At 39.7% G+C, this 14,221-nt stretch overlaps 2 protein-coding genes across 2 annotated transcripts in view; one reads left to right on the forward strand and one right to left on the reverse strand.

Annotated features, from left to right (window-relative positions):
* The window catches only part of LOC124860259 (serine/threonine-protein phosphatase 2A 55 kDa regulatory subunit B beta isoform), a 58,555-nt gene extending 49,342 nt beyond the window's left edge, over positions 1-9,213 (reverse strand). The window contains exon 1 of the mRNA XM_047353404.1: positions 8,881-9,213. Coding sequence (XP_047209360.1) covers positions 8,881-8,959 — 79 coding nt within the window. The 5' untranslated portion in view covers positions 8,960-9,213. The remainder of the gene's footprint in view (positions 1-8,880) is intronic.
* A 432-nt stretch (positions 9,214-9,645) lies between these two features.
* rpl26 (ribosomal protein L26) lies at positions 9,646-13,712 on the forward strand. Its single transcript, XM_047353407.1, has 4 exons — positions 9,646-9,796; positions 10,379-10,550; positions 10,638-10,778; positions 13,547-13,712. The coding sequence occupies exons 2-4, from the start codon at positions 10,383-10,385 to the stop codon at positions 13,673-13,675; spliced, it is 438 nt and encodes a 145-aa protein (XP_047209363.1). The 5' UTR covers positions 9,646-9,796; positions 10,379-10,382; the 3' UTR covers positions 13,676-13,712.
* The last annotated feature ends 509 nt before the right edge of the window (positions 13,713-14,221 follow it).

Genomic DNA, 14,221 nt, shown 5'->3' on the forward strand with positions numbered 1-14,221 from the left:
CATCTGTTGGACTGGTGCAGCCAGAACAACCTTGAGCTCAACGCTCTAAAGACAGTGGAGATGGTTGTGAACTTCAGGCAGAACCCAGCCCCACCTGCCCCCATCACCCTCTGTGACTCCACAATTGACACTGTGGAATCTTTCCGCTTCCTGGGAACCATCATCTCCCAGGATCTCAAGTGGGAGCCAAACATCAGCTCCCTCATCAAGAAAGCCCAGCAGAGGATGTTCTTCCTGCGGCAGCTGAAGAAATTCAACCTGCCAAAGACTATGATGGTGCACTTCTACACAGCCATCATTGAGTCCATCCTCACCTCCTCCATCACCATCTGGTACGCCGCTGCTACAGCCAAGGATAAGGGCAGGCTGCAGCGTGTCATTCGGTCTGCTGAGAAGGTGATTGGCTGCAGTCTACTGTCGCTCCAGGAACTGTACACCTCCAGGACCCTGAAGCGGGCAGGGAAGATTCTGGCTGATCCCTCCCACCCCGGTCACAGACTCTTTGAAACTCTCCCCTCTGGCAGGAGGCTGCGGTCCATCCGGACCAAAACCTCACGCCACAAGAACAGTTTTTTCCCATCTGCCACCAGCCTGGTTAACAAAGCCCGAAAACCACCCTGACACTCTCCCTTTCCCCCACAACCCCCCTGTTTTTGCTGACAGGACACTTGTAACTTGTAACTCTATGAGTTACATTAACGCTCAGCTTGGACTCCTGCTTTACTTGCACTGCTTTACTTGCACAATGATCACCTGCACTGTTGTATTGCTCTTGCATCTTATACAGCTCTATATTTACTCTCACTCACTTAAAACTGTGCACATATATTTATATTATATTGTAGATATGTTTATACTGTTTAATTTGTATTGTATTGCACCGACTACGCCAAAACAAATTCCTTGTATGTCCAAAAACGTACTTGGCAATAAAGCTTTTCTGATTCTGATTCTGATACATATAACTTCATTACATTTTTTCTCCATTATTCCAACTAATATTTTTAGTTTTTACATTGGAAGTGTTTTTTCCAGGTCAATTTGTTCCTCTTCAGTCGAATCACCTTGACTAGAGTCATTGCTGAATAAAGGTGAGAATCTGCCAGGGCTAATGTTTAAACATAAACATTACAAATCCTGGACCTGACTTTGTATTTGCAAAACATGACATTTTGTATACATTCCTGCCTTATTAATAATTGGAAACAAACTCCCCTGCTCAGAACTACATAGACTGAACTGCAAAGATCCATGAAAGGCTAATAGGGGCACCCAGTGAAACGCTTCACCCCGAGGACAAAACGTCTGAATGTACACTACCGGGGTATTCACATAGTTCCTAATTTAATAACATTGAGGAGCAAGTAAAGCGTATTATGTACACGTCCTTGTTCTGTGGATGAAGATGCAAGTAATTAAACACAGGTTTAAACAAAAACTGCTGAAATACCTCACAGCAACATAAAATGATAATTCAAGGTCAAGTTGTACAATTGAGCACAAAATTATTCATAGCCCCGGCAGATTTAGATTTCATGTTTCAATGTTGTTTTTTTTCAATTCCATTCAATTCACAACACATGTCGTCTCAAGGATACTTTACAAAGTCAATTCAATCGAATCATACAGATTTCAAGTCAAGTACATACACACTTTTAATTTTAATTTTACCAACATGTTTTCTCTGACTGGAAGTAATATTAACATTTTTGGATTGACCCAGTCAGTCCTGAATCCAAGTGACCCAGTCAGTCCTGAATCCAAGTGACCCAGTCAGTCCTGAATCCAAGTGACCCAGTCAGTCCTGAATCCAAGTGACCCAGTCAGTCCTCAGCCCTTGAATCTGAGAATCTGTGGAGGTAACTAAAGATTAGGATGATGACCTCAAAAAGAAACCTCTCTGTTCCGGGTCTGCCTCCGCAGCCTCCTTGCTGGCTGAAGGCTTCCAGTATTCTCCTCAACAACTGTTATCCTCCAACAGCTATTCTCCCTTCCTGCCTGCTCTCCATCCACCGCCCAAAAATAAAAACTCCAGCTTGAACTCCCTCCTCCTCCAAACATTGTACTTCCCCCCAGGATCGCAACCCCATCTCCAACCTTTCTGCCTGAACTGAGAACTGTAAGCCTCTCTTATTACTCTCTTATTACTTCCACATACTCAAGTGAATTCAGCCTCACCAGTACGTCTTCTTATTACGTGATAAATAAATCTTTGAAATTTCTTACCTGGCATTCTGTGTGTGGTTCTGCATGTGGATCAGGGAATTATCCCAAAACATGACTCATAAATTATCACAATACCAGTGGAAACATGTAAAATGCAGGTCAGCAATTATAAGACTCTTTTGATTGTGTAATGATAATAAAGATTTTTTCTTTGATTATTGAGAAGGTTGTAAATAATTTTCCACTTGCTATTTTTAATAAAATATAAATACAAACATATAAATTATTTTTTTGTAATTGATACACATTTTAGATTGTTTTACTATATTTAGTAAGATATCTGTCTCATTTACTATCGGAAACAGACTTATTAGTTTAATAAAAATTATTTTAAATCTACCTCTGCCAAGGGTATGAATGATTTTGGGCTTAACTGTAGTATTTGGGATAAACAACTTAAGAGCATGTATTCATCCTGTCTTGCATCCGTGGCTCAGGCTGGTGGAATAATGGTGTGGGGGGATATTTTCATTTGTGTCCCCTAAGCTGGGTTCACACTGAACGATTAACAGCCATCTTAGCGAAAATCTTTCGTTGTTAAAGAAAATCCTGAAATTTGTGACAGAAAATCTCTGAGCTTGAGTCAGTGGTCTGCTGTTCAGCGTGACAGATGCACTGACTGCTGATTAAAAGCTCCCACGGCCAAAGACAACCTACGACAACTATCAAGAGGTGTTTAATATTTTCTGAGAAAATGGTGCAGAGTGCCTGCTGCTGTAATGGCCGCTGTCTCCGGTCCCTCCTCGTTTTCTTCTTTTCACCGTCCAACTCCAAAAAATGAATCAATATCCACAACTCGCTGTCCATTTATTGATGGACTGATATGGACATACTGTTGGGTATGTCTGATGGGATTGTACAGAAATAACTTTCATATTGCTCCCTGCAGCAACACAATTGTGCAGTCTGGCATCTCCCATGGTGCAGCGTGACAGCAATAACTTTCATATTGCTCCCAGGCACTGTAACATGTTTAACCTCTGGACTAGTTTTCAAACTGATACAGTGTGTGCTAGGCTTTAGTACCAATGGAGCAACGTTTAAAGGCCACAGCCTACCTGAGTGCTGTCGCTGATCATGTTCATCGCTTTATGTCCACAGTGTACCATGTTCCAAAACTCAAATCCTCTTAAAATGGTTTCTTGAACATGACATTGGGTTCACTGTGCTTCAATGGCCTCCACTGTTGCCTGATCTCAATCCAATGGGTCTCTTTTGGATGTGGTGGAACAGGAGATTTGCATCATGGATGTGCAGTCGGCAAATCTGCAGCAACTGGGTGAGGCTATCATGTCAATACAGGATCAAATATAAATCTCTGAGGAATCTTTTCAAAACTCTGTTGAACCCAACTTCTAAGGCTAAACGTGGGGAACCAAGGTGGACTTCATACAGTTGATGAGGCCTTCAAATGATTCTCTAGAGTACTGTTAAACGGCGATCAACATTGTTTGGAAGCAGGAGCATTCAGGACTTTTCTTGATAATCTGTCTATTCTTGATTTCCTCTAAAGTGACCTGCGTGAGGGGGATATATATTTTATTATAACTATACAACTTTCCTCAGCTAGTCATAATATTGTCTTACTATACAGTAATGTCTTACTATACAATTCTATTACAAAATGAAATTGTGCAGTCGTAATCCACTTTACAAATCAGTTCTTGTTTGCTCCTCATGTAGAGCAATGCTCAGCTTGTCAAAAAAACATTTGTGTGAAGGAGATTGTGCTCTTCATCCTTAGATAAGCCTGCAAAGTTACCTGAAATAACCACAATGATGTGACGCAGATGCTATCATGATTTTATCAGGTTAAACTTGCTCAAACAGCATGTTTCTGCTTATTAAAGCCGAAACAGAACAGGCATGTATGTGACATGTATATGCAGAGTGTTTGTCCCCGGCAGTGTGTTCAAGGACAGGACAATCCTGAGGAATGCCTTCGGAGCTCTGAGTTGGGTGTCCGTGAGGTAAACGTCAACGTAGCAGGACTTATGATAACAGAACACATGCACAGCAGTGCAGAAACCCCGCGTTCTTCACACACGGCCCGCTTTGTCAGAGGGGTGATAGAAGTCCCCTGCCCCCGGCACCACAAACTGCTCCTTCTATGAATTAATCACCCAGTGCACCAAGGAACAATACACAAACATACATGGCCAAGTGCTTGCTTTTAATCGCAAGGAATGAACCCCGGAAAATGTCTCACAAAAATAAACCAAGGAATTTCTGTCACACAAAGCAACAAACGGAAGTAGGAAGACAAGTAAACAGGATTGGCAGCAACCTGAAAAATGGTGAGGTGTCGCTTAGGGAACCACATTTTTTCATGACTCAAACGCAAAGCCTGTCAAAAAATATTAAGACTTAATCCATCACAAGAGAACTGACAGGATTGATGTGAAACTGGAGAAAAGAGCACACCAATGGCAAAACATAGATAAAACCACTAAGAACATGGTCAAAAGAGAGGCTAACAAAATGTCTACTCTGCATCCCTCAGAGACTAGACCCAGGTGAATTCAAGGTATGCTCCCCACAATATTCCTCATAATGGCCCAGATAAACAAAAGGAAAACACACATACACACACATAGCATCCAGCACAGAGCTTATATAATACATTTTCCACCAACATGGTAAATGCACACTCATGTTCCCTGAGGTGAACTCTGCTCAGCTGGAGACAGCAGACAAGAACATGGATTATCATAATGTACTGACCTGCCTCATGAAGACTTAAAACTCAGTTTGAAGCCACCTCGGGTCATGCAAAAACACACCAAGTAATTGCATGACTATTAATGTAGAAAACAAATAGTGGACGGAGGAGATTGTGTGGGTCTTTTTTTACTCATCACATTTCCAGGGTTATCTGCTGTGTCATCACATCCTGCTAGCATCCAGCACACAGGATCCAAACCTCTCTCGCTTTTGCTTTCTGACTGTTTTGTAATGTCTCTGCACACAGAGAGCAGCACCAGATTGTGTTACTGTGGCTGAGTACTAAGGTCCATGGTCTGTGATCCATTTCTTCTTCCTATGATACCCATGCCAGAGGGATTGAGACTCAGAAAGTGAGTTAAGAGGGTGTTAGAGGGTGAGCCGAGAAAGAAGGGTTGTTAGTCTGCTTCACCTCTTAACTTTCAGATTCTTGCTTCAAGATAATGTTTCTGATATCACATCACATTATCCTCTTGACCCCCAAACCCTTGGGGGTCTTGACCCCCAGGCCCCCCGTGGAGAACAAGCGGATTCTGTCCCTCAACCGGTTGTGGCCATTTTTTAAGCAAAGAAATAACTGGTTGGTTACAATGTTTTTGCCTCACGTAGGCCAAATTCCCCATTCAAACAGTGTTTTATAAAAATTATTAATCAAATTGATCTTTTTTTATTGTGGTATTTCCTACTGCAATAGGACACACAAGCAGGCCATGTAGACGTTGAAGTGTTTCTAAGCTCTCTCCAGAATAAGTTTCAGGGTCATTGCAGGAACAGGGAACTGACCATAGCCATGAACCTTTTAAACTTCTACCATCAGGTCAAACTGTACCGCAACATTGGAAGCAGAACCAACAGCCAACTTGTACTCATCTCTCTGCCAGAGGTAGTTAAAATTCCCAACTGCTGTTAAGATTATGCGATTGACTTTATTGCTTCTGTTAAATATCATAAGTATTTTATTCATCTGTTAATGTTATCTATGATATAAATATCTCTCTCTTTCTCTCTCTCTCGCTCTCTCTCTCTCTCTCTATATATATATATACATATATATACATATTTAATTATTGTTCACACTTCTTTAGATCCCTGACAAATGCTGTCTTATGTTGTTGTATGCTATTCAGATACATATCATATCGTAACATATTGATTTGAATTAAACTTGTTTAACCTAACTGTTTTTAAAGAAATTATTTGTTATAATTCTTCAATATTGTGAAATACCCAAAATGCAATACTATGCGCTGCTGTCTTTATATCCTTCTTCCAAGGAAGCAGACTTCCTTCTTATGTTTTTGAACTGGTCTTGAGTGATGGTTCTCAAGTGATGGGTTTTTGAAGGCTTTTTTAAGTTTTTTCGTTGAACTTTGGGTGCTATTTCTTTCTGTTTCAGTGACATTTTCAGAAAGTTTGGAGGATTATTTATCAAAGTCCATGTAAAAGGATTCAAGAGAGTCTGAAACTTTGGAAGAACAGCATAAAGACATGAGGGGTGTTTCACCACACTTTACATCATCTGTTAAACATACAATTAGAATTTAAACACTAGTTGATTCAAGGAAATATAAAAAAAGAGAAACCAATTTAGTAAAGAGAACACAAATAGTGACTCTAATAAGCACTACTTCACTAAGTACTAACTGTTCTAAATACAACCACAGTGTCAAATATGACAATGGCAAAACAAACATGACTTGGATTTTTTTTGTATGTTGCCTCAAAACATAAAAGTAAATAAATGAATAAATAAAACATTATTCTCTATTGGCACTGCATCATTTGGTAAAGGATGAGGTTTAAAGGTCAAATAAAAGTTTGAAGTTCAGAAAGAAAGAAAGAAAGAAAGAAGGAAAGACAGAAAGAAAGAAAGAAAGAAAGAAAGAAAGAAAGAAAGAAAGAAAGAAAGAAAGAAAGAAAGAAAGGTCTCCTATAAATTGGAATACTGAGTATCACCAATCCCAGCTTAAAATCCAATATGGCAGCCTTGGTTATATAACTTTGTCATAGCCACAGGCACAATTTGTGTGTTTGCGCTTCTAACGTTTTGTATCTCAATAACCTTGTATAGTTAAGATGTTGCTAAATTGTGTGAAATCGAAAAATGCAGACATATGCATTAGCAGTGGTTAGCAGTGGTTAAAGTCCACTGCGTATCAAAGTTGGAACTGGCAGTAATTAAGGATGTGATTTAATTCCCCGATCCAAGTTCAAGTTTCACAGGTACATTCAACATAATACATTTAAAACCACAAGGTCTTATTCTTTGTTTACTGTCGCCCACTTCAGTTTATACTGAGAGTTCTCAAAAGTCTCTCCACGGTATCTCTCTTTTTGAGAATAATCTGATGAAGCAAAGATCAATGTGTTTGAACAAATAATCCCATTGACTGCTGGTCCTTGTCATTCCAACTTTATAGTTAACTTATTCGTATATTTACTTTGCAATTAATACCAAAATGTATTCAGCGTACCACTAAAAGCAGACCCCGTACTACTGCTGGAACTTATACCACAGTTTGAGAGCCATGCATGGAGAACTTGATTCTTTTCATAAACATATACAACACAGCTTATAAGTAGGTCAGATTACAGAAGGCTTTGAGTATGACCACAACATAATGGTATTCATCAGACTATCTTTCTTCTTGCGCCAAAGGGCTGAGCAGAAGGGCAGAGCATACACAGGAAGGAGGACAGGCAACCATGCAAAGTTAAATAATGCAATACCTTAGTCTCAACATTATGACCTAGTAAATGGCTGGTCATACCGACTCAGACCCTCATGGGCCAAATCTGACAGCACAGTCTTAACTGGTCACAGTGTGATTTAGGCTACTGGGTACTTTTGACATTACAACTCTGTTGGACTATAGAAAAATAACTCTGAATTTTCCAGAGTGAAACACATCCTGAACTAGGTGAATCAGGAAGGGAGTTGTCCCTAAACAAAATGGGTACTGCTTACAAGTACAGCAAGGATTTAAAAAGTTACAGTTTCAAAACCTCAAAAATGTCTCCTCATACAGTTTCTGCAAATGAAAATCATATTAATAAGATGCCACAAGAAGTACCGGAAAGAACAGGATATTTTCAGGCTGTATATGGAACATAAATTTACGCAGCACTGATCTTCCTCCAGCTGACATGTGCAATGTAGGACAGCTGGTGGCAAAAAAAAATTACCACACTTTTAACTTTCCAAAAGGTAAGACAAATTTTGCCTCCAAAAAAAACTGAACTATTATGGTGTGGAAACATACAATGCTTGCAAAATCAGTATTACAGATAAAAACGGTATTGGCTGTTGATGCTGTTTGGACTATCTTTACACCCTTGTTCAGTTGAGATAGAATTTTACTAAACTGATTGTGTCATAAGTCTCCACTTCCCACTGTTCATTTGTGAGTCAGAAACTGAAAGGTTTAGGTACTAAGTCAATTGCAAGAAATATTATATTTTACCATATTATTAGAAATAAATGTTACGTTTACATTTTTGTTTAAAATTTGTGTCTTAATGCCAAGCTTATAACAACTTGAGAGTCGCACATAGACCCATGCCTATTACTAGTGAAAGGACTTAGAGGACTAAGGGTTAAGGGACCATGGGGGTAGTTGTCATGCAACTCCATGAACCGACTGACTTTCTGTATTCTTGACATGGGCCTCTGTGTTAACACCTTTTAAGGCAGCAACATTAAACGTACTCCACGTAGGCACACAGTGAGAAACACACTCCACGAGAAATGTTTGCATTTTCCCTGTTCTAAAAACCAACACAACTTAATGCATTGTGACACATCTGCAAAAGGCAATGCCAGCATGACTTCTCCACATGCACGTATAGGGGACACCCAATTATGTCACTCGCACAAATTAAAACAACTCACGGCACCGTGGAAGCCCCTCTTCGGGGGTCCCACCCTACCTTCGGTGTGGCAAGTGGAGGACAGGATGGTGCTCGGAGGGCGGAAGAGGTACGGGAGGTAACGGGAAAAGCATTTCATCTTCTCCGGTGCTTGCCGTCGGGTGAAGAGCGCTGCGTTGCGGGCTCCACATCCGCACTGCTGCCGCGGCGGCCAGAAAGAGACGAGCCGGGGAGGCGCGGAAGGGGAAAGAGACTGTTATGTCCGCGGCGGCGCAGGGGGGCTATGACAGCATCTCTCCGGATCTGGTACAACTGCGCTCCGAGCGGGTGGGAGCAAAGCCGAGTTGTTTAAGCAGGACACTAGGGGTTCGCTTCTGTCCTGACAGCTGAGGAGGTCAGTGTTGTGTGGTCTGCAGGTGAAAACAGCCTCCCCTGTTTGTTTTTCAGCTGCTCTGAGTGAGGAAAACAACTGCAGCTGATCATCGAGGTCGAACAGCAAGATATGACACACGGTGAAGAACAGAGGCATGAACTGGATGAATCATAAACAAAACTTGTTTGCTGAGCAGGTTATAATTAATTAGGTTTGGCGCCATCTTGTGACACTTTTATTTATACTAACCAAAGTTGTAACGTGGCATAATTAAAATGATCATCTTAGAGAATATTTTTCTGTCGTGCATTCTTCTGAAATATGACTTTTAATTCGCAGTAACACAAAATAAAGGAAAAACATTAAAGCTAATGGAAAGGTTTTTAAATGACCATACAAGCAAAAATGTAACAACTAAATATTCACAAAAGCAGTAAAGGTGTCAATGCTAAAAGTGGGTGGTCTCAAATTTTGTTTACGTGCAAGTGTTTGCATTATTTTTACAAGAGCCTTCACATCTCGCGAGACTTTAGTGTGAACTAATGCAAGCGGAAGTACATTGCAGGTCTCTTTTCCGCCGGCTATAGAGGAGCAAACGGCAGGGTAAGGATTCCTGTCAAAGAAATTCACCAAAGTTATCACCATCCATCCTGCGTGTATTGCTTCCGTGCCGCCGTGTACAACTAGTAACACAATGTGAAAATGAATACTAATAAATCACAGATAATATTTCTGTAATTTTAGCGGTAGATTATTGAATACGGAGAAACAGAATTTGGTCTCCTTAGCTACCGCTAAATCCGCATGTCCGTTACCGCTGCAGTGGAAATACTTATTTTCGAGTAAAAGGGACAATTATTCTGCGAGGTTTACAGTTTTACGCGTTCTGTCAAGTAATTCCAACAAGCTCACGTATTTGTAAAATAAAGCTTCTCTCATTAGCTTGTAGTACAAACGTCCGAGCGCCGTTAGCTGCTTTAGCATGTAGCTTTACCGTGTCAGGACTACAGTGGCTTGTATTTGCAAACGGATGAGACGTTTATTAAAACTCAAATTAGCCTTCACAATTGTTTGCCTGTTGACATAATAAAGGAATTTTAGAGGCTTGAAGCAATGAGTGTTGTTACCTTTCGGAAACGCTTGCTGTACTGTTTAATGTCATAGCCTGTTTGTTTTTGTCCACAGTATCATGAAGCTGAACCCATTTGTAACATCCTCCCGCCGCAAGAACCGCAAGAGGCATTTCAATGCCCCCTCACACATCAGGAGGAAGATCATGTCTTCCCCGCTGTCCAAGGAGCTCCGCCAGAAATACAACGTGAGGTCCATGCCTATCCGCAAAGATGACGAAGTGCAGGTACTGTAGTTTTGAGAGCTGAGGAGTTCTGGTCAACATGATGGGATTTATTCACAGTAACTGAGCCAGTGATGCTTTTGCTCTCAGGTTGTCCGTGGACATTACAAAGGGCAGCAAATCGGCAAGGTGGTGCAGGTCTACAGGAAGAAGTACGTCATCTACATCGAGCGTGTGCAGAGAGAGAAGGCCAACGGAACCACAGTCCATGTCGGCATCCACCCCAGCAAGGTGAGACAATTTTGTGAACGTGATCTACTTGTAAGACTGTGCCAGCTTAGCGTAAACAAGTCTGCTGGCAGCATAAGTGACCTGTGTGGCACATAGTCGTGTATACACCCAACTGTTGAAAGGGTGCGCTTGTCAGAAGATTGCCTTGAGAAATATGATCTTGTTCTGCATTGGTGACCATTATGTTTATTTAAGTGTTTCAGAAGGATGGTGGAAAAAATGTACCAATGAAGAGCGTATGTTGTTTTGGAAAAAACTTCTAATGATCATAGTTGGCCTGCTTGGGTAAAGTGGTTAGACAGATGATGAGCTAATAGAAACTGTTACAGGGTTCCTACATAGTCCTAAAAAAATATTGGATATGTTTTTATCGTTTACTAAGCTTTGGAAACACAAAATTATCTAAATGACATCCCTTTTGTGTTAACTGTGCTGCTTCACAACTTTGGTTCAACATTTTAGCCATGAGTTTTGTGTCTGCCAAAGAACACACACAGCAAAACAAAGTTTAGTTTGTGTTTGCTCTTTTTTTTTTTTTTTTTTTTTTGCGCCCTATTGAGGTGTTTTAAACTCGACCAGAGGTTTCTTAACTAAGGGTTTTCTGAAGGGGTTTAGAGGCCAAACAAAGCATGAAACCAGCTATTTTTGAAATCTTTAAAATAAAGCTATCTAGATCACAAACTGCTTTGATTGGCTATCTTGATTTAAGAAGTCTAAGCATTAAAGGTTTTGAAGTGGAACTGATCTAAAATAAATGATTCCAAAATAACTGGTGAAACAGCACTTCACCACACTGCTAGAAACGGTATTATTGGTTGTGGTGCATTCGGGTAAACCAGACTGTTCTACAAGCATTTTAAGGTAAATGATTCTGTGCTAAAAATGTCCAGAACCCTATAAAACCTCTTAAACAATCTAGAAATTTCTCAGGGAAACTTGAAATGAAAAAATGTGTAGAAGTTCTGCTGTTGACTTTGCTGCTTAATTGAACTGTTATTTAGTGTTTGCTCTGTTTTACATTTAGAGACTAGTTTCATCTTGGCACTCAAATTCAGTCATACTGGCTGTCACAGCCTTAAATAATTAAGAACTCTGCAGCCTTCTGTGCTACACATAACTTTGTTTATATGAAAGTTATTTGAGTTATCTATTTTTTTCTAGTAAGTTTAAAAAATGTCGCTGGTCGATATTTGCAGTTCTGGCCACGATGGAGTGCAACATATTAAGACAGAGTAGACATTACAGCATGAAATGGTGCCTTTGTTTTATTGAAAGAATCTTATTATAACATTTTGATACAGTTTATAGAGTAAGTGCACATTCTTAATATATTTGGAAGAAAATCTATTTCACTGATTTCTATTACCTAGTCAGAAATAAGCCAAGAATGATTTTATTGTGCCTATTGACTAAGGCCATACACTGACACTTTAAACCTTTTCACATTGAATATTACTTGGTGCTGTGAAAAGTCCAAAAGAAATCCATATGTGCTTGACAAGCAAATATTTGAGTGAAGGATGGGGACAGTCTTTTAAAAGCATTAACGTGTTTATCAGTCAATTTATCTAATGCATCGATAACTAAAAATCTGTTTGTATGATTACATCCACCTATTAAAAATAATTGGGACATGGCCCATAAAGCATCATTCGGATTACACCAGGCATAAACTAATATTCTTACATGGCTCTGTTTTTAACCAGACAACGTTGTCTTGTGTGTGTAGCTGCACAGAGCCGGCTGCTGGTAGGTGTGTGAAGTGGCGCTCTGAACTAACCCAAAGCTCTTGTCATTTGTAGATTAACAATAGGGATCAGAACTGGGGATTTTTTTCTGTCAACATACAAATGATGAGTGAAATGTGCTACTGACTACTTATAAGTATTCTGTACAAAACCTACTTCTGACAAAAACAAGTAGAACTATTCCTCAAATGTTCAAATCAGCAGTGAAAATATAAGTTTTCCGGGTAGTAATTGCTTTTGTTTTTTTAACAAAGACTGCTCTAAATGATTGTTTTCATCATTTATTAATCTACTTCTAATATTCTTAATAAATGTAAGTGCACCTAAATTAGATACTGTCATGGGACTGCATGTTAAACCACAATTTCAGATTATTAACTTCCATTTAAAAAGTGTCTATGAACAGCAGGGTTAACTTATCAACAGATTGACAAACGTATTCACGCAACTTTAACATTTTCCTGACGTCGTACTGTGGAGCACTACATGCAAAACGTGTACAGATTATCAGCGTTGTTTTAATCATTTATTTGAAAGCAAAATTTAACCAACTAATTATAGGTTGCACCTTTGTTTTGGTTGTTGCACCTTAAAGGTTTTGCAGAGCTACATATAATCATGTGGCTAAGCACTGTCTAAAGAATACAAATTAATTTTCTATTAAGCCGAACCCAGTTAACAATAAATAGGTTATGAATAAACAATTTCCATGTTTTAAGAAATTAAAACGATACAACTATGTTGGATGGTAAAAACTAAATACAGGATCGATTGGTGTAATTGAAGCATTACTTGAACATTTGTTCTGTGGTTCCTTGTCATTTGAGCCTTGCATAGACTCCTTCGTGCGTAAATCTGTCCTTGATGGATGTGGAGGCTTTGCAGTGGTTTCAATAGTTCTTTCAAAACTATGCATTTGTTGACAGCAAACAGCCTTGGGCAGTTTTTGTTGTTCCTAAGCCTTAGTTAGACTGGTAGTGACACATTTTGTTCACTAACTTGTGTTTTTTATGTTGCCAGGTGGTCATCACTAGACTAAAGCTGGACAAGGATCGCAAGAAGATCCTAGAACGTAAGGCCAAGTCTCGTGCTGTAGGGAAGGACAAGGGCAAATACAAGGAGGAGACCATCGAGAAGATGCAGGAGTGAAAATGATCTTTTGCTATTAATAAACTGTATAAATGGACCTCATTTTGTCTGTAGTTTTTCTTAATCTTTCAATGTGTAATAAATGCATATAAAGGTCACAAAATTAAGACATCACAAAATGTAGCTGTCTGGATTTGTGACTGATTAATATATGTTGTGAAACGTACACTTTAAATCCTGGCTGATGACAAAAGCTGTATAAGAAAATGGACTAGGTCTTAAATTTTCCACTATCATGAAGATTCGCATATTTTCTGAGTTTAAATGTTTTAGGCCTGCTGCTTAATGGTGTTCTCTAACGCAGCGGTTTTCAACCCTGTCCATGTTTTAGATGTGTCCCGGCTCCAGCACACCTAAATCAAATGACTGCATTACCTCAACAACCATCAAGTTCTGCAAAGGCCTGTTAATCACCCATTTATTTAAGTCAGGTGTGTGAAGGCAGGGGAACACTTAAAACATGCAGGACTGTGGGTCCCCAGGACCAGGATTGTAAACCACTGCTCTAACGGACATAGTCTTATACAGGTCCTTCTCAAAATATTA

The sequence above is a fragment of the Girardinichthys multiradiatus genome, chromosome 23 (genome assembly GCF_021462225.1).
Source record: "Girardinichthys multiradiatus isolate DD_20200921_A chromosome 23, DD_fGirMul_XY1, whole genome shotgun sequence".
In the NCBI taxonomy this organism is placed as follows: Eukaryota; Metazoa; Chordata; class Actinopteri; order Cyprinodontiformes; family Goodeidae; genus Girardinichthys; species Girardinichthys multiradiatus.